This window comes from Clinocottus analis, unplaced genomic scaffold (genome assembly GCF_023055335.1).
Source record: "Clinocottus analis isolate CAN_PGR_092001 unplaced genomic scaffold, fCliAna1.0.p SCAF_18, whole genome shotgun sequence".
In the NCBI taxonomy this organism is placed as follows: Eukaryota; Metazoa; Chordata; class Actinopteri; order Perciformes; family Cottidae; genus Clinocottus; species Clinocottus analis.
The window spans coordinates 9,955,894-9,980,722 of record NW_027175909.1 but is presented as its reverse complement, the minus strand read 5'-3'; the positions used below and the strand labels follow the sequence as shown (position 1 = coordinate 9,980,722).

The window sequence follows — 24,829 nt, the reverse complement described above, 5'->3', positions numbered from 1 at the left end:
TCCTCAGTTTCTATTGTGCGAGATCGAGCGGAAAAAAAACACCTCAAGCCTCTCGCTAATAGGACAAAATGGATCCGTCTATAGGCTGGCATTTCATTTTGCACAACGGTTGGTTTATTGTGCTGAATAAGTGATAGAAATATCCCAATATTACTTTGCTTCACTCTCATCGTAATTGTGTGCAATCTGAAAGAAATAAATGAGAAGAATATCTTGTGACGCGACAGAAATTGAGACTGATTTAGAGATTTTAATAGACCTAAATATTTATGTGTTACAGGAGTACACACAGTTTTGTTCAATAGCAGGCTGGCGTGATAACCTCACATGCTTCAGGGAAGAAATAGAGGCCTAATGTGGTACACGCCAGACTCAGACACAGGCAGACTCTCACATGCTGTTAATAAAGCGGTCAGCTAAGACGCCGGTACCTTTTTGTATAATTACCGCCCAAAAAAGCCGATACCTTTTTTTATTTTTTATAATTGCCCAATCTAAGTGTTAGACAAGGCTTTTTACGGCATGTTTTAAAGAAAGAGGTTTGGAGCCGAGGCATTACTCCGTGTGTGGAGCAGATGCAGAGAGGCTCCAGACTAACTGGGAGCAGACCTTTAGAGACTGAAGGGCCTTCTGAATCAAAGTCTGCAGTCAAGAGTCTGATGGATTAAGCCGAATAAACAAGCCACTATCCAGAAAATAGAGAAACTGTGCACGTTATGACCTATAATGGCTGTTGGTCTACTAATTTTCTCAAATGTCTCAAGTTAAAAGGGAAGGCGTGACCAGATGATAGACGATGTCAATTTGATCACCGCGCCACGTCGAGCTCGGTGATTTCCGCTGATGAATTTAGCTTCACGCCAAATGTGACGTTCTCCCTACTGCTGACCTTCACACCCACATTGAGCCACTATTTTACGCCGAGGGACCGAACACCACATCTCCATAGGTTAAGCCCTGTCTGGCACACTTAAGAACAGAGTACTAATGTATCCCATATGGAAACCGCAAGTGCAAACGTCTTCTGTCATCTACTGTAGCTAATGTGGCTGTTTTGTGTTTAATTGCTTATGTTTGGCTGTCTTTGAAAGGCAAATGCAATTTGTAATAGCTTGTTAGTTTAACTGGCCCTTCGGGGGCTTGTGGCCCACAATCGCTAAACAGTATGGAGAAAAAAAGTCATGCTTTTATGAGCTTATTTGGAAAAAACACAATGGGCGAAGTCATACAGTTTGAGGAGTAACTCGACCTGTAGCTGTTGTAGCTGTGTTTTATTTTTTCTTAATCAACGTATTTATGACAACCCAGCATGTGTCCCTTGAATTGGTAGAAACCTTTCCAGTTGTAACTTCACATGCTGCCCTGGTTATGTCCTGGTTACACATGTTAAAGAAAAGACGCACATAACTTTCTCAAGCATTGAAATTTGGAAGTCAAATTTATTATTTAGCACATTTCATGTCATTAAATGGAGTACGCCTTGAATTGGACATTGCCCTGGTTTGGGCAGTTAAAGGTGGGTGATGTTGGAAAGTAAACACTGTTAATGGTTATCATTATTAGTCCGCAGGCCCCCTGCCTCAGCCAGCTCCTTTAGGTGATAATTGCCTCATAAAGACAAATACTTTCCTAAAGCAATCGCCAGAGCAAATTCTCCAAGCGATCCCTCTATAGTTTCCTTTGTAAGTGTTAAGTGATAGGTTTTAATCAAATTTAGCTTGTGTAGAGTTGTATGGGTGTTACCATCATAAAATCTGCCAGGGGAAACTGTTCATTTGTATGGAAGGAATAAGATAATTAGTGTAATGCAATGCCATGTGTGTGATACAAGGCAGAACCATTGTGATGCTTTATTTTTGTTTCCACCAGAATGTTGGCAGAGTTTCAGCCGATGCACTGCACGGCTTTTTATACTTGGCCCCAGTCTCAGCTCCACACCTCCACAGTTATGCATGCATGGTTATCATCTGTGCAAATCTCTGTGATTTTAAAGCATAGCTCTAGTGCAGTTGTATTTCCTAGGAAGGTTTGTTTAGGATTTTCCGATTTTCCTAATTGATGGTTTTTCTCCATTCGTCAAACTATATGTCCTAAGTTATTGTTAGAAAGTTAGCCACGTGAGTTCTGGTTTCTTTTTAGTATATTTCCTTTTTTTCTTTATTTATTTACTACAATTTAATAATTTAATTTCAACCTAAAAGCAACTAAACCTAAGCCTGTGTTCCAGAGGCAGAGCAACATCAGAAAAGCAAGGAGCAAGAGTTTAGTTACAAATATTTCTCAAAATCCATTTACATCTCAATGAGTGTATTAAAAGTTCACTTATATTTAAATGTTCTAATTACTTTGAATTACTTCTAATTAGCGTTCATTTTGTAGGTTTTGCCAAATATAGCAACTAGTTTGAAGGCTTTTGTCTGGCAGCAGATTGTTCGTTATAGTTGATACAGTCTCAGACTGAACGCTAGCTTATAGCTTATAGCTTATGTTTATGTCGTTCAAATTTAGCTGTTATTACACACTCAAAATTTTCATTATGAGTTCCTTAAAAGAATCCAGCCATTTGCCCGTCACTACTTTCCCCCCATCTGCACTCTTATTGGCCTGACACTTATTTTCCTCTGGCTGTTCTTCTTGGACTGAGATTTAGACAGTATGTCATATAACCTGTCTTTGTAATGCTTGAATAAAAGTCTAACTGTGTTATTGTCAATATCCTGTTTGCTTTTGGCTGTGCTCGCTCTGTAATTGGCCGATGAGCCTGGGAGCCCTGTCCATAAACTATTTGGTGGTTGTGTTGCCAAAACAACATGAACTTATAAAGAGTTGATTCTTACTCTCCATATCCATAAGCATGTTTTAAACGGAAACAAATGACTTAACACCAGGGGTTTATGCTCATTTGCTATAAGCAATATAAACTCTCCCTGCAGGTTGGATGGGATGGAATTCAGGATAATCAAAAACAGTGTTGTTTTCGTTCGGATGAAAGCAAAGCCGTGCTGCAATACTCAATGTTCTCTATCTCTCACATGTGCATGTCCAATCATTCTCATCTGCCAGGATGTTGTCTTTTTCACTCAGATATCAACTCATTGGACAGCTTATTTGATAAAAGCAGGACTTGCTGGGCAACATCGTGGAGCGTGAACTCTGCTCATGAGATATCAGTCTGGCTTTGCAAAGCGCAAGTGGCATTCTTCCAGAATTCCTAAAAATGCAGTTTCATGCGTACGTCTCTGTTTCGATCTTCTTCACTGCTAGACGAGGTGCTTTAGCATAGGGAGAGTCATCCTACTAAAAGGTAAAACTGTGAATAAGGCTGCTGCAACGGAATAGGGATTAAGAACGTTGAACCATATAGAGACAAACTTGACAGGCCTAAACAAAAACATATATGTACTGCTGCTGCTCACCTGTGTGTCTATATTTTGTTGTAGATATGCCCTGGCGTGTGCGTGTCTTTGTGTGTGTGTGTGTGTGGGGGTTCCTAAAATACTCTGCCTGACCACAACAAGCGAGACCATCATTTGTGCTTCACAAAGCCAGCAGTAGGCTCAAAACATGTTTGAGGTCTGAGACTGCATGCACACATCCCAAACGGCTCTTGTTGTGCGGAGGGCAACGTTGAACCAGAAACCAGATTGTGGTGATTATTACTGCTGACCACACACGTATAGCTGCACACATGCAGGCTATGAAATATTTAACTCCAGACTTCCATCCTCTTTCTTTCTGTCTTGTTTGCGCTCAACATGGAATCAATTTTGCCAGAAACAGGATCCTTGTTTGTTAGCGGGCAGCAGCATCACCAGAGGGTTTTTCCCTTTTCTCTTTTGGGTCTTTTGAGTTTTGTCATACTGGGAGGGACATTATACAACGTTTTGGGTTTTGCGCCACTGACATTAATATACTCATAAGTCATTGCTGCTTTTTTTTGGAGATGAAAAGGCATTCCGTCTCAGCTCTTTGTCTGTGTAGATTAAAGCATCCACCCGAGGCATCCAAACAAAGGGGGAAAGAAATGTGACTCATTTGCGCTCATGTCATACATTGCTGCTGATAAGGACAATAGCTGCTTTAAAGTATGATGAAGGGACGTCACTTTTCATCACGCCATTGTGTCTCCTTAGCGTGTAATCAAGTCCATTTTAGTTTTGTTTGTTGGGTCTATCCATGTCTCGTAGAGCCTTGCTGATTTCCACATGATTTTTTTTATGCACTATTCCGGTAAGCCAAACACGTCCTGCAGGTGACTTTGCAAATATGTATGTCTTCACCAAACTTGAGGTAACAACAGTCATGTTTTGATTATAATGTCTGTTTATTTACTGATGTTATCTCGAGAGGTGAATTGCTTGCAGACTCGGTACATCCTGTTGCTCTGCCATGGGACTGTACAGCACAACCAAACATCGCCTTCGGTCTGCAGGCTCCGGGATATATATGGTCCTGGTTACTGAACAGCCTTTCCTGTGGTGGACAGACGAGCTCTAGGGCAGGAGAAATGCAAAAATGTTAAACTGTGGACATTGCTGATAAGAGTAAATCTCCACATGTCGACTGGTCTCCTGAAGACTGAGCTTTCTTAAGAGACCGTTTCAAAAAAAAAACATAGTAAAAAGAACCGAAGGAATCTGAGCTGTTACATATTATAATATAACGACCGACAGTATAATAACGATTACAAACTTGGGGAAACTGTTGGTGGCCTTGTATGCCAGAGCTGTGAAGACCCAGAGAGAGAAGGACAAGATGATGTCATGCTGTTGGATTTGGGGGGATACCACCAAAGTGAAGGGAATAAAGTTGGGGAGGGGATTCAGTTGTAATGTTCAACCCGCCTTGCTTCTTTATGAGGGCTGTAATTAAGGATTGGCTTGTGGTGTTGTGGTTCTGCTGCCACAGAACGCCTCATATATCTGACAGGCACAAAGATCAATGCCATAGACCCTGCGAATCATGTTCTGTCATTTATAAGAGGATCGCAACTTCTCTTGTTTCCACGCTACCTCCTATCTGGAAACCAACTTTTAGGTCCACTTTGACTCATTAAAATCAGAAAATGAGTAGCCTGCTGTATCCCATGTTTGTCTTTAAATGCTGTTGGAAGACTGTGTATTCTGTATATCACCAGATCTTCAAGAGCCTTGCTCTGTGTCAGCACTTTGTCAAGTCAACTCTGTCTTTCATTAAGTGCTCAGCAAATCGAATGACGTAAGTGCTGGCATCGGCTGTAAAATAACTTTGTTATATCTAGTGTAAACCAAACTCAACAGGAGGTGGAACTATGGCTGACAGATTATATGTCTCACCTGTGCTTGAAGCTCATGTGCACTTGGTCCATTGGCTTAACAGCTCATCTGGCCACTCGTGTCCCATCAAGGACTTGGCAACCTGAGTCAGTCAAATCATACACTTGGCCAGGAAGGCTAAAGCAGCCCCTATAGGTGATCCAATCTGGCTCTCGTACCATTTTTTTTCCTTCATATGCTTTGGAATATGATCTCTTTTTTTATACTATAATAGGAATATCATGTGCTCTGAGGGAACCATCCAAAACGGCTGATTTATTCTTCCTTAACTGCTGGTGCAAGATGTGCTGCTGTTAGACTCTTTGCCAACAGACTAGCGTGTATACAAGCTCCTATAGATTGACTGATAGTTAAATAAAAATGTCCCGAGCCACTACCGACAGTCTAGCGACCCGCATTCACTACTCAGAGAGCACTGCATGCTTTCTACACTTTCATCTCCACTTGCTGTGGTTTCTTGTGTTTTTCTAAAGCCTATAAAATAATAATTGCTCCTTTTTTCCAGCAGATATAGCTCAGATATTTCCAGCAATAGCTGAAAATTATATAAAGAGTTAATTGAAGGGTCTTTCTTCTAATGTGACTTTCTCTCTTTTCTGTTCTCCTCACTAACTAGCGTCAGGCTGTCTGGGAGGCTGATCTGAAGGCTGTGAGAGGTGGGAGCTCTGTCGGGCAGACGGGGCCGCTACTGGGTGACTCCCTCTTTTCTAAAGAGCTGGAGAACATGGGCAAACAGCTCGCTGGTAGGCACTTCTGTGTGGTGCGCATGTTTATGTGCTGTGCCTTTAAGTCTGTCTGTGTATTTATTAGTGGCTTTAATGATGAATAGTCTGGAAAAGTCCGATCAAATGCTTTATTTTGGAATATATAGTTTACACTTTGCAAATATTTACACACACACACACACACACACACACACACACACACACACACACACACACACACACACTTTGAACTGCAGAAACTTAGGAAATAGAAAGGGGTTTAGACAGCACTTATGAGGAGTGGGAAGAGGAGAGTCGAGCTAAAGAATGCACTATTTTTGGCCAAAGAATTTTCTTCGTTAATTAAACACTGATCTTCCTGCGAAAATGGTTAAAAATAATTAACATACTTCAACTCCAGCTTTTGACGGGTTCAATCAATCACTTCTGCGCTCCTGAGTCATTTGGAAGGGAGCAAACCTCAACTGTGCCGGAGACTGACTGCTTCAGACCAAATGGAATTTGTGTGGCGTTTTGGAAATAATTATTCCTAATGTAGATCAAGGCTCATCTTTGACATATGTGACGTCTGGGTGACTCAGAGACCGCTTTTGTTGTCATGATGATTAAGTGTGTATTCACTTGTGAATCAGATGAAAGCCTGGCGTGGAGGCCAAAGGGAACGTCGCCATTTACCATCATGTGTCGCCCATTGTTTGTTTATGCATGTCCTCCCATTCTGTTTGACAGCTTCAGTGTGTAACAACTTTGTAATCGCCTTCACATACCATACTTATTTGAAGCATGTTGTTCCTACTTTGCGAACGTATTACTGTCATCCAACAGTGGGAGCAGCCACTCTCATCTCCTCAGCTCATCGGCGCTGAATTCACTAGTTGCTTCCGTGCCGGTCGAACAAAACAACACGCTGATGCTTTGGGAGCACGAAAAGGACTATTTGTGTTAGAAGTACACTCAGTGTTGCCCCAGAGGTCCTCAGATGGCATTCATTTCTAGTTTGTTCGACACTGAGTTTGTGAATATTCAGGTTGCGGACTCCCACCAGGCAGTTCAATGAAGCTGTTCAACAAGCTAATTCAGCTCTTTCAAGCCTTTATTAGCTGCTAATACTTTCCACGTTTGGAGCCAGACCCTCACTTTTCATCTTATATTGTCACCCCAATTATGTGGCGGTTCGGTCACTCCTTGTCTGCCGTTTGGGATATGGTGAAGCTCACGTGCACTTTTTTTTCCCTTCTATTATCCAAATGAGTTATAATGAGCTCACTGAATTTGTTATCGAATTGAGTTTGATTTGATAGCTGTAGGGTCGGATATTGTTTATGCATGTTCTACAGTATATCATTAATAATATGATGCATTAGTTTTGGGAATATTAAAATATTTGAACCCCTTTTTCCATTTTACCAAAACACGCCAAACTACTAAATGTGTTAAAGAAAGACTTGGTCAGAAGTTTAAAAAAGTGTCCTGATTCAGAGCCAGAAATAAGGGATTAAAGTACAAGTAAACAAGGCAAAACAATAAAGTATTTAAGTTCAGTACTCAATCTTAGTGACACTATATTAGATAGTTTTACTTACTTTATCCATCCAATGATTAGTATTTCATTCATCCTGGCAGGGAGTATATCACATTGTTTTAAGCCTGTAGTTAAATTCTAGACAAACAAAATGTCATTAGCACTTTAGTTTATCTCTAGAGGAGGGACATGATAAAGTTTGCATGACTTCTGAGTGAATAGTTGAATAGCGTGCTATGGCCCTGTATTCTCTGCTGCCTGATCAAAGACTTTAATAGATTAAATCTGTTTCTATTTCTTCTTGTCTCTTTCTCTCTCTGTCTCTCTTCGTCTCATTTTCTCCCCGTCTTATTTCCTGAATCAAAACTTATCACGGGTTTATACCATGTGGAGTCTGATGCTCCTTCTTTGATCTCGAGGAGCCGTCATATTATATCAGTGTCTGTGAGATGGCTTGTATCTCTGTGTTAAACACTGGACAGAATTTCAAAATAAAGCTGCTAGTAATAGGCTACTCATTAATGCCAGGAAGTCGGAGGAAATATCTAGTTTACAAGAACATCACAAGAGGAGGAACCATTTATGGTAGAGGGAAGATACTTACAACAAAAACATGTGGTGTTTATCATTATACTGGTAAATAGCTTGAGATAAAAATATTTTATGGGAAAAGATTACTAATGAACATATCCTGTTTACGATATAACGATAACAGTCGTGGAAGACTTGGTGTGCGTGGGCTCAAACTGGAAATTTGTCATATGTGGAACTTCCATTTCCCCCAATTCTTCTTCCGTATTGAGTAGTTATTTCACTCATCATCATCATCATCATCATACAGAGACACTTGGCCCTACAGAAGGTCTCATGGTCACACATAGCTGTTCATGCAAACTATCAACCAAATAACAAAGCTTCTCTATGCTTTGTAATGTTCCATACTGAAGCATTCACAAAGTGAATTATCTTCCAACTGTCATATAGAGGAAGGTCAAGAAAGGCCAAGTTGTAACCTGTATCTTTAGTTTTCTTTCAAACATTTAGAGAAGTACCATGTGGAGAACGTAAGAGAGTTAAAGCAACATAGACACGTGCAGAGCATTAAGCACATGGGCAAGGCACTAAGCATGTGCTCTGCATTGTATCTCACTATGAGGGTTGACCTTCACACAATCAGACTAGTTATGCATGTCAGAGAATTACACTTTTATTTTATCCCATAGGGATTGTGTACTTAACAGTCTGAATAGATTCCCAACCAACGAAGTAATGTCTTAGTTGAATTTAGAGGTAGTATTCCAGCTGTTTTCAACTTTGCGTGGATATTTGTCAGTGAATAGGAGCATATGCTTCACATTTTTGCGTGGACAATGTTGTTTGTATAGGAGAAAAGCACCATTTGTTTAAAAACAAGGGAGTCAAAGTTTGCAAAAATACTTGTCATGCTTCCTTTTGAAATGTATTTAACGTCACACATATTCAGTTTTCCAGAAAAACATGCGTCACATGAGTCATTCCCCAAATTATCCTCCTCAAATGATAACTCCCAGACTGGTTTGTTGAATCATGATTGCCAAGAATTTTAACAAAAGCATAAAACACGGAAAAAGTGACCCAGATGTTGATCGCAGAAGTTGGCAGCGTCACTTCTTTCATAAACAGACATGTTTTTGAGACTACCAATGAGGCAAACAAATGAGTTTTTGTCAGGAAGAAAGTGTTCTTTTTTTTTAGCAGGCAATGCTTACTGTATATCAACTTGGAACCTTTTCTAACAGAGGAAGCTGGATTCACCACAATTTACAGGACCTATAAATATTGTCATCATTGCCCAGAAGAAGGATTAAACCAAGCAGTCTCGCCCACTTTAATGCTCAGTAAAGTTTGTGAATCGTCAGTCTTGTAGGACACGTACTAACCTCATAGCACAGCCTGTGAAAGTGTAAAAACAATAAGTCTGACTTTATCGTTGAATCTCTTGATTTAGCAGACTTTTCTGGGATTTGTGTTACAGTCGTTGTATACTGTACATACAGTATAAAACTGTATGTTGTCACTGTCATTTAAATGTGTGGGGGGAAAAAAATATCTGTAACTATATCTGTTGACTCTAAGTTAAATATAATATATACATAATTTTCTCCCCCTTTGCCCTCCAGAGGTTGAAAAGGACCTGGCCAAGCTGGCAGAAGTAGGGAAGATGACCAGTCGGAGCTCCAATAATCCGCACAGTAGTCTCCTCCACATGCCTCTGCGCCACAGAACACTACCCGACACACTTCCTCTCACCAGCCTGCTCTCTCGACCCCAGTCTCCAGCTGGCAGCTTCTCAGGCAAGCCCTGCGGTGTGGGCCTCCCTCTGCTCAGCCCCAAGCCCACCTCTCTGGTCATGGGTCGGACTCAATCTCCCAGCAACCCTGGGAGCAGGACTCAAACCCCCAGAACGCCCAGCAGGCCTCTGACCCCAAATAGTTTACTGACGCGCTCCACCTTTAACCCTGGAGCTCATAAAGAGGTGACCTTCAGAAGGTCGCGGAGCCGCCCTGTGACACCTACATGTCAGCCCACACATCTTCGACCGCTGCTCACCCCCCCTGGACTGAGCACTACAGACAGCCTCGGTGCCAGCCTACGGGCCTATCTGTCTGAGGTAAGACCAGAAACTAAGATACGTCCCATTATCATCAAAAACACCCTCTTTTTAGTTGTCATATGTGCAATATTGGTGTTACAGAGTTAAGGAGTTGAATTGTTGCAGCACTGTCTTCACAAAGTTAATTATTTCCAACACGCGGGCTCTATCACACTGAGACAAAAATTGAATGATCCTCATTTTAAAAAAATGTGGTTAATTTAGTGAGTGTTAGTCCGTTTTAAGGCTTTCTTGCTGAGCGTTAAAACCACATGAGAAGATGGATGCCACTCCAACATCGGACCATTAAATATGATCTACTACTACAACATCCAGAAGACAGTTAGCTTAAAGACTAAAAAGGTAACAAAATCAGCCAACTAGCACCTGTAAAGCTGTTGTCACATGATATGTCGTTAAAATTACAATTTGTGGTTTCACAGGGCGTCATGTCCTGCTGCTTGCTTCACAGTGGCCGCAAGTCCCCAGTAACTTGACAAAAAACGTCGTAATCCCCTATAAACCACTTTTTTTTCTACTTGCGTTTTTGTGTGTGTATCATATATATGTTTTATAATATTTTGTTTACTTTTTGACATATTCAGGGTAGGTGTTTCCCCCTGATTAGGCTCTATGCTAAGCTAACTGTCTACTGGTGGTAGCTTCATATTTAATACAGACATGTAGAGTGGTATTGATAATCTCATCTCCCTTTTGGCAGAAGCACATTTCACAAAAGCTTGATTTATTCCATTAATTGACGGTATCTTCCATGGCCATGGTGTGGCATCATATTACGTTTGAGCTATTTCCCATTCATTGAGCAATTCAATATATAATGTGCACACACAGTGTATAAAACATGGAGTAAAATTGTCATAAACTTTGGGTCATGGACTTGAAAAAATCACTCAAACTTTATTGTCATTTCTTTGTATGATGAGAGTGAACTCGTGTTTGCTGAGTGTCAAATGGGCTCAATGTCCACGTAAAGCTGCTGTAGAACATGAGAGGCTTTACACAGAAAGACCATGACTGAGAACACACAATATCACACATGTGCATACTCTCACAAACACACGCACACACATGCTTCATGTGGGGTTTAATGAAGAATCATGGAGGTCCATACAGTAGGATGGCATTTCATTGTGGGAAAAATGAGTCTGGCATAAAAACTTTGAACGGGATTTCATTCTCTTATTCCTTTCATGATGAACTTAACAGTGGCGCTGTTAAACACAAGACCTTTTTGAAGGCTTTATTAATTGTGGGCAGGAATTCTTCAGTCCCTCAGTATACGCTTTGACAGTTATGCTAGTTGACACCTCGTGAGATTATCCAAAACACTCGTGCACCCAGTCTGCTTTTATTGAAGCCACCTGGTCCTGTGTAGATGGACTAGGAGGCCTGTTAAGAGAGTCAAGGAATCCTGAAGCCTTTTGAATACTGACGTGCAGAAAAGATGCTTATGCTTGTGATCTTGTCTTTCTTGACCACTTATGTAGTCATTTAAAGGATTGGACTTTCTGCATCGGTGGTATTGGCCGATTTATATATTAAAGTTTTGGCCGAGGACTCAGTCGGAGTTATCGGAGTCTTGCATCATTTCGGTTCTGCTCTATTTTTCCGAATCAGGATGAGTTTTACCAGCAGTTACAGGCCATCCGACAGCCGTGGAATATTCCCAGTGACACAGACAGTGACATCTTGGAGCCTCCTGAACAGGATAAGAGTGAGTGACCTGCATTTTTTTTTCATCCGCCTGTCTTGTGTCTCCATTTTAAACCCTACATTTGATTGTTCATCATCTCCTCGTTCAGGTTCCCTTTACCAGAGAGTTTGCTGGGAGTTTCAGTTCAATTCACAGTCCAGAAATTTGACAAATTGCCCCGCTAATGTTTTTACCTTCTCACAGTTGTTTTTCTTTGCAGGACATGAGCCACATTTCATTACTGTAATGTCACGTCACCACAATGATTAGCTAATCCGTTAAACTGGCTCTAGATCTATTAAAAAATGAAGATTAATGTGCTAGTATTCCTTGTAAAATTTGGAGATGGAGCACACGGGATGACAAATTATATTTTCCATATTTCACAGTTGGGTGAAATCCTGGTTTCGTAGGAGGAAACGTTGTCAAATAAAATGTCCTTTCCTGGCATCACGTTAGAGAGATATATCTCTATCACGATCCAGTTGATGGACATGAACAGTTCTTTAAAGTCATAAATTCAGTCATAGTACTGGCTGGGATATTACTCTGGCTTTGAACAGGAGAGAATTAGATCAGACCTCCTTGAATGTTGTGGAGCATGAATCACATAAATATATGTGACAGTATGGTCTGATTGTCAGAGGCTTGTAGGTCTCAATTCACTGAGGTCCACTAACACAATATTACATTCATGCTCTCTTAGCATTGATTAACATATGGTCAAACCTCTCTGATCCTCTTCTCTGAATTTATGCTGTAGCTGGACTAAATAAAACAAACTTATGTAAGTGTTACATATTTTTACCAAAGGTAGTTTTAAGACGTTGGACAGAACAAACCACTCTGATCATTTTGCCATTCTTCGTCATACTAATGGAGGTAATTGAAGTGTTACATTTCTACTCATGGTGGCACAACAGGAAACCCATACGCCCATTCATAAAAAATTATGAAGTTGTGGCATTTTGGACAGACTCCAATTTCATTGATTGGCGGAGGCATACATCTACGAGGCAGTAATTCTAATTTGATTATGATGAGATACGGTCTGCAAAAGTTCATATTTTTCCAGAGTGTTTGCAAACCAGGAACACTTGGAAGTGTAAAGACAGTCCTCAATGATAAAGGTTCATCTTCTGTGGACCATGAATGTACGTATGTGAACATAATGGCAATATATACCCATACTGAACATTGCAGGTGGTTTTATAAATAAGGTCACAAAGTAACTAAAAACATAATGACTAAACATATTGGGACAATGAAAGTCCACATTAATTCTACTGACAATTCATTAATTCATAGTACTGACATTGGTTTTTTTTTAGATCCCAACACTACTGAGTTAAAAATGGCAGCTCTGAAGTCCAAATATGATACTGTATATGCCATGAAATCAGAAATGTTCATAAATGAACTCTGTCCTGTTTTCTCAGTAAACAAAACATCAGCACCAGCTACTCAAACTGAAAATCAAGTGTGTCGGACTCAAAAAGACAACTTTCATTGACGTTATTACCCAAGAATTCCCGTCACACAAAAGATCAAGCAGGCAAATGGTTGTCACATGGAAATACAACCCCTCTGACAAGTTCCTCCAGAGGGTCATTGCCAAATGTGTATCTTGCGAAATAGATGGATAAATGTTGCTAATAGCCCCTGGGGACTTGCTCTACGCCGGGGCATTGGTAATGGCATCTTGAGAAAGGATACGAGCCACACATTGAATTAGAGGCGGCTCAGACACTGAGAGAGAGACACTGACAAGAAAAAAAACAAAGAGACTCAACAGCCACAAGACGTGACAAAGCACTTTCTGGCGTGAGAAAGATCTCAGAGGATTGTTGGCTGAAAACACACACGTCTTTGTGTGTGTGTGCATGTGTGTGTGTGCATGCGTGTGTATTAAACGTTCAAGGGTTTGCATTTGTCAAGGTAAGATATTCAACTGGTTCTTTCCCCTTAATCAGATTTTTCAGTCTTATTTGGGGTAATTTTAAATGAAATGATAATGTTGAATTGCATCCTGGCAACTTAACACTCAAATTAAAATCCACCAACAAAACAATCAGAGACATCTCCTACTTTCTACCTACTTTAAGGCTGAGCTTTCCAAATTACTCAAAATCAAATAAAAACTACTTATTTTCTTCTTGCAGGAAGGTAAAAAATGCCAATAGTGTGAACATGTTTGTGCATGAAGTGGTTTGCTCTGGTGTTTTAGTCCGTCTGTGTATCCACTGTGTGAGTAGGGCTCACTTCATTAGCGCAGTGACTTCCCAGTGTCACAGCAGATGTGTCTGAGCTGGCGCCAAGTGTATGGTAAGAGCTGAATAATGGGGGAGAAATCCATCGCTATTTCCTGTTATTCTATAAACTTCCACAATGGTACGACCACACATACCACAATGTAGATGAAAGAAGTCTGTCCCTTTTGCCGCTCCTGACCCCATTGTCCTTCATAGCTGTGGATAAGCACATTAGTCAGTTCAACATAGACATTCACTGGCCAGTGGAAGCAGCTATGTCGGTATGTTGCGTTAACACCTGTCAAGATGGCTTATAGGACTCAATATTTACGGTATTTAAAGAAAGTTTGTTTTATTAATCTACCGATAATCACAATCACTTATTGCAGAAGCATCAGTAATGTTGCGGCTGGTGTATATAAACATATACACCAGTCACGGTGCTGGAAAAAAACTAGGAGAAATGTTATGCTATGAATCAGTTGTATTGCTTTGGCATATATTATAACTCTTAGCAGACAGGTAAAAAAAACAAATTCCCCCAAATATGGAGTTATTCCATTGTCCTCATGCCACCTTTGACCTTACAAGACACATTTTCTATCTTTATTTTTTCACAGGTGGTACACGCGACGCCAATAAGAGATCTGTGTTTTCAGGTGAGCATTTGACCAGTTGAGGACTTCACAGCTTGAAACCCAGAGAAGCAGACTCACCTCAGAATGTGCTGTATCATTTGAGTCACCAGAAACCAATTTTGCTATTGTAAGCAGTTGCCTTAAGTTCAGAGAGCCTCAATGTCTGTCAATGACCTCATTTGTAGAGCCACAACATAACTACCAATGGGTGACTTACTGTGGAAGCCTCCACCTTCATTTATGGCCCATTCAATTACAGTCACAGGCTAAATGGAGGGCACAGTGGCTCTGCAATGCGATTGGTGGAGGCCGCTCATGTGTGGAGACAGGAATGCTATTGCCCAGTTCCATTAAGTCACTCGGGTTCTGAGTTTACACGCAGCAGACAGCGTCAACTCTCAGCCTCAACATTTGGGAGAAGGAGAAAGTCTGTCTAGTTTGAGGTTGTCTGCGGTTCTCCTTCTTGTGGCTCTGGAGGTGCCCACAGTTCCCAGTGTCAGCGTGCCAGTCTGGAGGGAGATCTGAGAGCCGACTGCTGCTGCTTGGCTATCAGAGAGGATCGCCAAGGCAACACAAACTCAAAGCTTGCTGTTTAAGTCACTCCGATCACTGCTCTCCCACAACTTATTGGGAAATATGGTCGCCGGAGCCTCCACTGGGCAGCACCAGGCTATATTTTCCACCTCATGTTTGTCTATGACATGTTCAAATATTAAAAGTCTGTTTCATAGTAATTGCCCGAGTTATTTTTCTCATTAGCGGTAAAATGTGTCTGATTTTAGTTTCTAGGAGACTGATGTTTGTGTATTTTCTTTTTTTTTTTTTACAGGCCTATAGTGATGGAGACCAGAGACATTGATCCAATCAAACTATTATGCAAACCACTGGACATTTTGAATTTGTGTGGAGAGAAAATTATTTTTTTAACTCAAATGAATGGGGGGAAAAAAAGATTATATACTTTTTTCACAGATATTTCATAGACATTGTAATGTCACTGTATGATAAAATGTCAAAACATTACTTCAGAGTATGGACCATTTATTGTAGTTTGCTTTATAGCATGCTATTGCACTTCCATGTGGAATCCAGAAACAGATTTATTTTTTTGTTGACAGATTCTTTTTTGTACGCCTCGCGCATTTTCACATTGTGAAGGCCGCATACTCATGTTAAGAAGGCGTTTATTGATATGCACTGTTCAAAGATGTAGTGTTTTTCCAATAGCAAATACGCAAGTTGTGCAAGGAACACAAGGAATGCTGTTATATTAATTAAAATCATTTGGTTCACATGGCCCCATTCTTTTGACTCATGTTATGTGCTTCTTTTTACAGGAATATCCTTATTCATTTTGACATGCAAATACTAAACATAACTGAAATGCAAAATGCTGATTGTCGTCCGGTTATATGAAAAAAAAAGTCATAATTTAAATGACTATAGATGTCATAACACATACTCTGTTTAATACTGGCTTCACCAGACACATGACCCATCTAACTTGTCTCTGACACGTACTGTGGTGCTGACAGAGACGCAGAAATCGGTTCTGGCTTGTGACTACATTGCTCCTGTATTTGCCTGGGCATGTGTTAGTTAAACTGTGGTTGTCTGAATGCTACACAGGCGACGTCGGCTTCCAGAGACACACACATCATGGACACACCCGCCTCCAGCCTGACCCAGTCTGATCCCTCCATTCGAACTCCACTGAGTATTGCTGTATCGTAAACCCCACGGTTCAGTTTGTCTTTCGGGATGTAGTCAGCGAACTACTGGACTCTCTTAGTCCTATTTCAATAAAGGGGATTTCTGTCACAAAAAAAAAAAATGCGTAAAAAAACTAATCATTTAAAAGCCCATCCTGCGAACATGATCATGCTGTATTTCAGTACATCGTGTGCTCTCTGGACTGGGATGTGGGTTTGAAAGATCTGTGGAAGAATTTGAGGACATGGCATAACAGTCCCAGTGGTGCCTTGATATAATCTTTATATCACAATATTGTCCTGCCAGGAAAGGCACATATATTGCATTTCATATTACAATTTTCACATTTCATATTTCCATTTTCACTTTGTTGGCATTAGGAGTGTGATTGCCATCAGTTCATATTTCTCCTCCAGTCACTTATGTCAGCTACATTTCACGGCATGAGGAGTTCTGCAATACGGCGAGACAGTTGAAGATGAAGACTGAGAATGACTGCCACAGATGTCATAACCTCTCCCCACCCCCCTCTGTGTAGCTTTGAATACTCAATATGTCACAACTTATAAAGATGAAATGGTGGGACCACGACTGATACCTCCTCTCACCACAACTTGCATGGTCTCATCACATCAGAGCCAGATGACTTCTTAATGATTAGTCCAAAGATGAGGATTAATTTCATGCTGTTCATACATAATCTTTATCAGACACACATGTCATGTTGAGAATCAAGAGGGATCAAGTTGCATCATGTTTCTCTGGAGTCTGAAGTATGAAACCGCCGATATCTTCTAAAGGTATGTTTATTGTACAGACTTTATACACCAGAACCATTCAAAGCAACTGCAAAGGCCACCCAGGAACAGCGGCAGACATCACTGTACTTACAGGGAGATCCAGACCACCATCAATGGTCAGCAGTCTTACCCAGGTCTTAATTTACAACTGAACAGGCTGGGATTTATCCTGACATACAGCGCACACACACACACACACCCACACATATATACATATATATATATATACATATATATATATATATATATATATATATATATATATATATATATATATATATATATATATATATATATATATATATATATATGTATATATATATATATATATATATATATATATATATATATATATATATATATATATGTATATATATATATATGGTGGGAGAGAGGTATGCTTTGAAGGCATATGCAGTTGGTATTGTTCCCTGCTTGAAATGAAGAACCCAACTTGTCAAGATTTTTTTTTTCTCTCCATACATTTCTCGGACTATGATCTTGAGCTTGAGAAAATCAACAATCCGAATTTTGCTTTCTGCGTTCATAAAAGCTGCCTGATCCCACAAAGCAAATTAAATCAGACTCCACTGTTCTTTCGCTATAAACTTTTTACAAGTCTGTCATCAACAGAAAAGTTAAGTGTTTTCTGTTATTTGAAGCCAAGGTCGAAGTTTTGCTGATCTGTAGTAGCCTAGTTTGTTTTACTAAATGTGTACTGAATTATCAGTGAAAGCCAAGACAAGCAGCACAAATCTGACACGTCACTGTTTACAGAGCGGATTCTGACACTTGAGCTGTTCTGCACCGCTGGAATGATGGGTATACTCCAATTTTAAGTCTGTATTTTGATAACAACATAGAATTGGATAGTAATGATTGATAAGAAATAATGCCTAACGATTGAAAACTAATATTGGGTGACAGTGAGCATCATACTTAAGAGGTAAGTATGTGCCACCCTATCAAATCTTAATGGGATTTGTTGTTGATATACAAACAAATAATCCTTCACAATCTCTCAAATCGCTAAAGTGAGCTCTGGCATGCACATGTGTATGGCCTTGGGTTTTTACTGTACAGTTTTGGAGGAAATTGAATTCAAATTTAGCTTAAATTAAGTAATAATATTCATAATTTCACAACTTCCAATATTCAAACGGCTATAAAAACAGATCCTAAAACATGTAAAGTATAATGCAGCCTTGTTCAGGCTGACCTCTGCCATGCAAATGTATAGCAACCCCTAACGTAAATTGTACATGTGGATTAGCGTTACTTTTATTTTAGATTTTTACTATAATTTTAACGTTATTTATTTGTATAGCATCTACAGAATATTTGGATTTAAGTTTGAGGCTCTTAAATCAATGTTGTATTGAGTTGGACCTGTTTAAACCTCAGGCAGCAGAATTAAAATGATCTTTGACCATCCTTACCAACATTATAAACCAGAAGATATCCATCACTGTTGGCTGGAAAGCTCAGGCTCTGGGTTTGGCAGGACTTGTGACGCGTTGAAGGACCTGCCTGTATCAAACAAGTGTTATGTTGCTTCGAGCTGAATATGTTCACAACTTCACATATTCAGCTGTTTGCTGAGGCAGTTTATTGGCCTTCTGTTTTACAACTGCCCTTCGTATAGTCACACAGACATCTGTTTATTTACTGTTTTTTCCATGATAAACAAGGTCCGAATTCTTATGATGAATGACTTGAAAATGACTCATCCCCTTTCGGTGTGGTGTGTTGTGTTTGAGAGGGAAAGATCACTACTGGGATTAGAAAGTGATTGTTTGATCCTCTGGAACATCATGTATGTAATGTTGTTCTAAAGAGTTGTTCAGCAAATCCAGAAGGATTACGTTGTGGATGAATGGACAGAAATCCTTTTGTGATCTCTGGCTGATTGTGAGGCTTTCCTGTCAAATCTCTGTAAAAGTCACAGCATGCTCGGGAGCCTTGACAGTACTCTGCGCTTTAAGGTTCAATTGTGAGACCTCAGTGTGTGAGAACGGTAGTCTGAGCTGTCTTGTCTGTATCTCCCTTCTCTTTCTCCCAGACTAATTTATGGTTACTCTCCCTGACCATGATGTGGTCAGTGTTCCAGACGCTTGGGGATCTTTTCAAAGACTGGGCTGTATGTGTGTTACACATTGGCAGGCCCTGTGGTGGGTGAGGCTTAGACCTGGGTCAGATGACTCATCCAAACTCAGTGCTTGCCTCTGGTTCCAGGGACTCTTTGTGCTCATATTAGCTGTATTATTGTTTCAATTGTGAGTATTCAATCTTGGTCTGGTGGTGCGCAGTATCATGGTGTGGATGTGTTTCATTTATGTCTGGAGGGGATTTAAACAAAAATATTGTGGCAGGCACTGTTAACCTGATCATATTTCTTCCTTTTGTCAAACTGCTTTGTCTCTAACATCCAACTAAAGCTCCTTCAATGTAATGTGGAACACCTCCACTGCTGCAGTTATACCGGGATTTAGTTTTACGGTCAGATCTGATCATTTCGCTGTGCTCCAAAAGCTCCAACAATTCCTCTGGAGCCCCTCTCTTTTGTTTTTTTTCATTTACATATAAAGTTGCAGTGAATTTATTGAGTCTACACATGGCTTTGTACTCAAGCTTTCATTCATTATACAATCCCATGCAGCTTTATTCTAATTGACTGCCAGCATACTTTAGTGTGCTTTCACCAATTTATGAAGGCCTTCTGCCAGAGGCTGCTAATGAATGGTGGGCTAAGGTTTATCTGTGGAGTCTTAATCCTTTGACTCACCTTTTTTATAGATGCATCTTCATTTACTCTGTGGTGATAGTTATCTCAATCCAGATGCTAACGAGGACATGTGTTTCGTCTTCTGTGTGAATCACCATAACCCATCAAATATAATCAGAGAAACCCAACAATAGTTCCCACGCCAGATGCTAATTAGATTCATATTCCAGTAAAATCGTTGTCACGTCTTTGTTTGGAGAAAACTATTTGTGTGTTGTTAGATGGAGAGATTTCAGAGATGAAAGGATAATAAATTATCTGGTTTAGCTTGCCAGATTACAAAAAATGATGTAGATTTATATCATGGGCTGGTGTTTAATGAGGATTGAATCTCGTTGCTAACCCTTAGCTGATCATTTCTAACAAATGTGGCATGATTATGTCTGCCCTCATAAAAAAACATAACCCATTGCCAATACAAAAACATGAATTTGAAATTAATTTTAAAAAGCTTTTAATGATTTAAAGAGTTTCTCACAAAATATGGTTTGCCCTGGTTCTTTCCCTTCCCTTCTTACGGCTATGAATTCTTTAGCAATTACAAGTTCCAGATAACCCATTGCTCTTATCCTCCTAAAACTGGGTAAGCGGTAGAAATAATAACCCTATAAAATCATTTGATTTGGCAATAAAGGCTCTTTTGTTAGTGTTCGTGTTACTTCATTGGGGCTCCAAGGGACAGCATTCAAAACAAGGGAGGAGTAGGACTGAATGATGATTGTGTTACTGGCCAGTCGGGAGGGGAGGAGCTGCAGGATTGGCTTTGTTCACTAACCTCAAACGGACCTCTGACCACAGGAGACCAGAGAATGTCTACGAAGGCCAGAAGACGTTTGGCGGCTTTAAGCTGCGTCACACCTGCTGCTTCTTTTCATTTCTCACTACTCTAGGGTATCGTATCCCTTTAGTTAGCAGGTAGTGTATGAGTGGACTTTTGTTGCTTCTCTTTTTGCACTACTTGTCATCAGCATTAGCTTCAGTTAGTTGATGATGGTTAAGGGCCACTGCCTTGTACGTCATTGCATGGGAATGCCAAAGGACAGATTCATTGTCACAGTGTGAGTAACATTGGAAGTGTTTGGTTCTCTTCCTCTCCAATCACTAAGATTACGCTGTTTCCCCTCATCAAGACTAATGCTGCCAAAAGTCTGATCTCAGTCTCCCAGCAATGTGAAGTGGAATTATTCAGGTTTCACAATATATTAGTTTCAGCTTGGTTGAATGAAAGCTGAATGGACGGACCGGAACATTAACAAGTCAGATTGGTTCTTGTGACGGAGTTTGTCATGATTTGAGGGGTTGATGGCATCAACATTACAAAGAAGATGGATTCTCTGTACTTTTTTATGGCAGCGCTAGGATGAAATTATGTGTGTGAGTCAGAAGTGTTTTTGCTCAGGCTGTATGAAAATGCTTTCCACTTTCAATTTTATGATTTTAAATAGTGTGATTTGATGTCTATACCAGCTGTCCCAGATTAGATTTTTTCCCCCCACCACATTCACCCAAAGGACAACTTAAACCATTTTCTTTTTTAAATTTCAGGTCATTTAAAATCCCCAAATTGTAAATGTAATGTTTATCCAAATTGATAACATCTGAAACCTCAGCAGGTTTTTTGAACCATGGGAGTAGGGTTGGCTCAAAAGAAAATGTTGTCAGAAGTTTCCACAGCAGGTAGGCTACCTCAATCGGCACATTTTTTGCAGCCACATTACGTTTTGTCTCCTTAAGTAGAAACCACAAAGAGATCCAAAGAAGTGGGTGAAAAAACTGGTTCAATTTTGTAAAATGATGTGACCTGTACATGTGAGTTTATACAATATGTACTGTAGCATAGGCATGCAGTCAAACTTTATAGTACATGATCTCATTGGTGTCAGTGCAAGAGCGAACATGAAAACAAAATAGCTTTATGGGGGGAAACAGTTTTTGGTATCCAAAGCAACTTAGTGCTGAATATGTAGAAACACCATCACTACTTTAAGGAATGTATATGGGTTTTGAGTTCTTTTACAGAGAGCAATAGCTCCTTCAGTTTCCAGGCCATGTCACTTGCAGTCCTAGTTTGTAAGAATTATTGAGATGTCTGTTCACTTTATCACTTGCAGCCTTTAAAAATCTCTCTGTTGAGACCTCATACGTTGACATTAACAGCCCAAAGAGGCAGTTATCAAGTTGTATCGTCCTGAAACTGAAGTTAAGCCATAAACTGTTTTATTACAAGAAAATTATTCCAAGACTACATCCAATGACTTATGTGACTGTTGTGTTTTCTCTATATATTCTTATTACAAGATCAGCACGTTGAATCAGCTTTTGTCTCATGTCATCTGTGGGGTACAATCTTCCTGCAAAGTCCAATTTTAAATTGCTTTCGATATTCATGTCACACATGGCTCATCTCAAAGAGAGGCCGAGTGAATGAATGAGGATACATCATTAATAACCAAGCAATGTAAGTCCATGATGCCAGTTTTGTTTGGACTTTTAAGAGTCTTTCAAGTCTATAGGCCTATAGAATATAGGTATATAGAAGCTGAGAGGTGCTTTTGACTTGTCAATTGTTGTGAGGGGGGAATAAGAAAGAAGAGCAACGAGAGAAAAGAGGAGGTTAGAATGAATGTATCTTGCCAACAGCTGTGGTGTTTTTGCCTCAGATCAAACGGGGAGATACTGGGAGTGAGGATGAACTGAGGCAGCCCTCCACAAGAGGGCACAGATGATATTGCTTAAGGAGGCAAACTATGTATCCCCCTGGAGGGTTTCTGATGACATGCGTCGTTGGTAAGACCCTTTATGTTGAGCTCTGGCCTGGCTCGGGTCATTAATATACTCTTGTTATAAATCCCATGTCTAGTTTCTGCTGAAAGATGGAAAATCCCTGGCTACAAAATGTTCTGAGATGATAGCTCAATGTCCACTTAAACACATAACCGTGGAAGTTTACAGGATCAAATGTATACACGGGTCTGTTTTTTTAGGATGTACCATCATTTCAGGCAACTATAATGTAAAGGCTCTAAGTGATTTAACAGGATACCAAGGTTAGATGTGATGCTGGGAGGCAGTTTCCCATACCGTGGACTAAAATCGCTTTTTTTGTATTCTTATTATGTAGTGGTATAGAATTTGGGTATTTTTTTTTTTTTAAATTGTGAGGTTGTTAAACAAACCCCCATCAGTTGTTAGAATCAGAATAATGATAATGTTCTCTGCTTTGCTGAGCGGGTTGCAAAGCAAAACTATGAAGTGATCATAATGGTATTACCTGCCCTTTAGTGCTGGATGTCAGCTGCTGACACAGAAGAGCAGTCAGGGTTTGATTTACAGGAACATGTGGTGCAGGCTGCTGTTTGTCCTTGCAGTTGGTGTGCTATTACAGATCCTTCGACTCTGTAGATGGCACCATATGGTGCAAAAGACATCTGAATTTGTCTTACTGTGTCAGGAGTTTTTCTTGGAACGAAAAAGCAAATAGAGGGGTTTGTTCTAGGGATGGGAACTTTTAACTGACTAGCTGTTAAAATCCGGGTATGACGTCAAAAACAATAATTGTTCAAACTGAAATTTGTGCTTTGAATTTATTTGTCCTTTTTAAATAACATCAAACAACATTCTCATCCCTGGCTTTCTTTCATTATAGCATGCTTGCCTTTCCTCAGTTGATCTAGACATGCTAGTCTCTTCAGAGGTGGCAACATCTAAACTGTGTAGCATAGTTAGAAATCTGAATTCTGCCTACGCTATACTATTAGCCTCTTTTTCCCATAAACCTAATTGATACTTAAGGCAAGTGGTAAAGTGTAAACAGACAGGCAGCTGGTGAGAAAGCCATGTGTCTTGGACAGAACAGCCGCCCAGCCCGTAATGTAGTGCAGTTTGGATTGTTCACTCCCTCTTCTGTGGCTGTCGGGGCCGAACAGAGGCAAGGAGACGACCACACAAAAGAAATATTTGTCCAATCTGTCCAAGCAAACGTCCCAATAGGGGACTGAACTTTCCCATCGCATTGCTCTGTGCCTGTGTGACATGTAATTGAAAGAGGAATGACACTTTGAACAGAGAAGGAGGCAGCCTTTGCATTTAAAAACAGTCGTGAAGTAGAATGACTACTGACAAATTATGCACTGGTTGCATTACATTTTTATCTTCTGTTAAAATTCAACAAATAAACAGTTATTTAGGTTTCATGATAATGTTGAGTTTAGACTAAACCATGGATTGGCAGCATTTTCAAAGCTGATTTTGCTTCTTAACAAAACATTTAAACGAGGAATACTGGAGATAAAGACATATTGGTTTTAGACTAGGTTTATTTGCGTTGGTGTTTATCTGTAGATCTCACACGTTATAACACACTAAAGAGTTTTTAACCTTTTTTTTTTTTTAAATAAGCCAAGTCTTAATGTATGGGTAATGATTACCATATGCAAACATTGCATATTTCCCCATTGTGCCATAGTTAAAGGCTCGCCATTTAGACAACATCTTCTAGTCCATAGATCGCTCCACTGCTCAGAAAATGGGGTTTCCTGCCGTCTGCATCTCCTGGCTTCTCAGACGGCTTTGCTACTATCGTCACAAAAGCCAGGAAGTCTTCTTCTGTGTGCGACTAAAGTGTTTTTCTTCCTCAACTCATGAGAGGGTGTTGGGTCTGCCGTCAAGAACTCTGATTCAGTGTGTGTGTATGTGTAGATTCAAATGGTTTGCCAGTGTGAAGTAAAAAGGGT

At 40.0% G+C, this 24,829-nt stretch overlaps 1 protein-coding gene across 2 annotated transcripts in view; it reads left to right on the top strand.

Annotated features, from left to right (window-relative positions):
- Positions 1 to 16,091, top strand: part of cunh8orf34 (chromosome unknown C8orf34 homolog) — a 50,459-nt gene extending 34,368 nt beyond the window's left edge. For both annotated transcript variants that reach the window (XM_068582298.1, XM_068582297.1), the window contains exons 11-15: positions 5,932 to 6,058; positions 9,722 to 10,212; positions 11,833 to 11,929; positions 14,781 to 14,819; positions 15,628 to 16,091. In XM_068582298.1, the coding sequence (XP_068438399.1) occupies positions 5,932 to 6,058; positions 9,722 to 10,212; positions 11,833 to 11,929; positions 14,781 to 14,819; positions 15,628 to 15,635 (762 nt within the window). In that variant the 3' untranslated portion in view covers positions 15,636 to 16,091. The remainder of the gene's footprint in view (positions 1 to 5,931; positions 6,059 to 9,721; positions 10,213 to 11,832; positions 11,930 to 14,780; positions 14,820 to 15,627) is intronic.
- Positions 16,092 to 24,829: the final 8,738 nt, after the last annotated feature.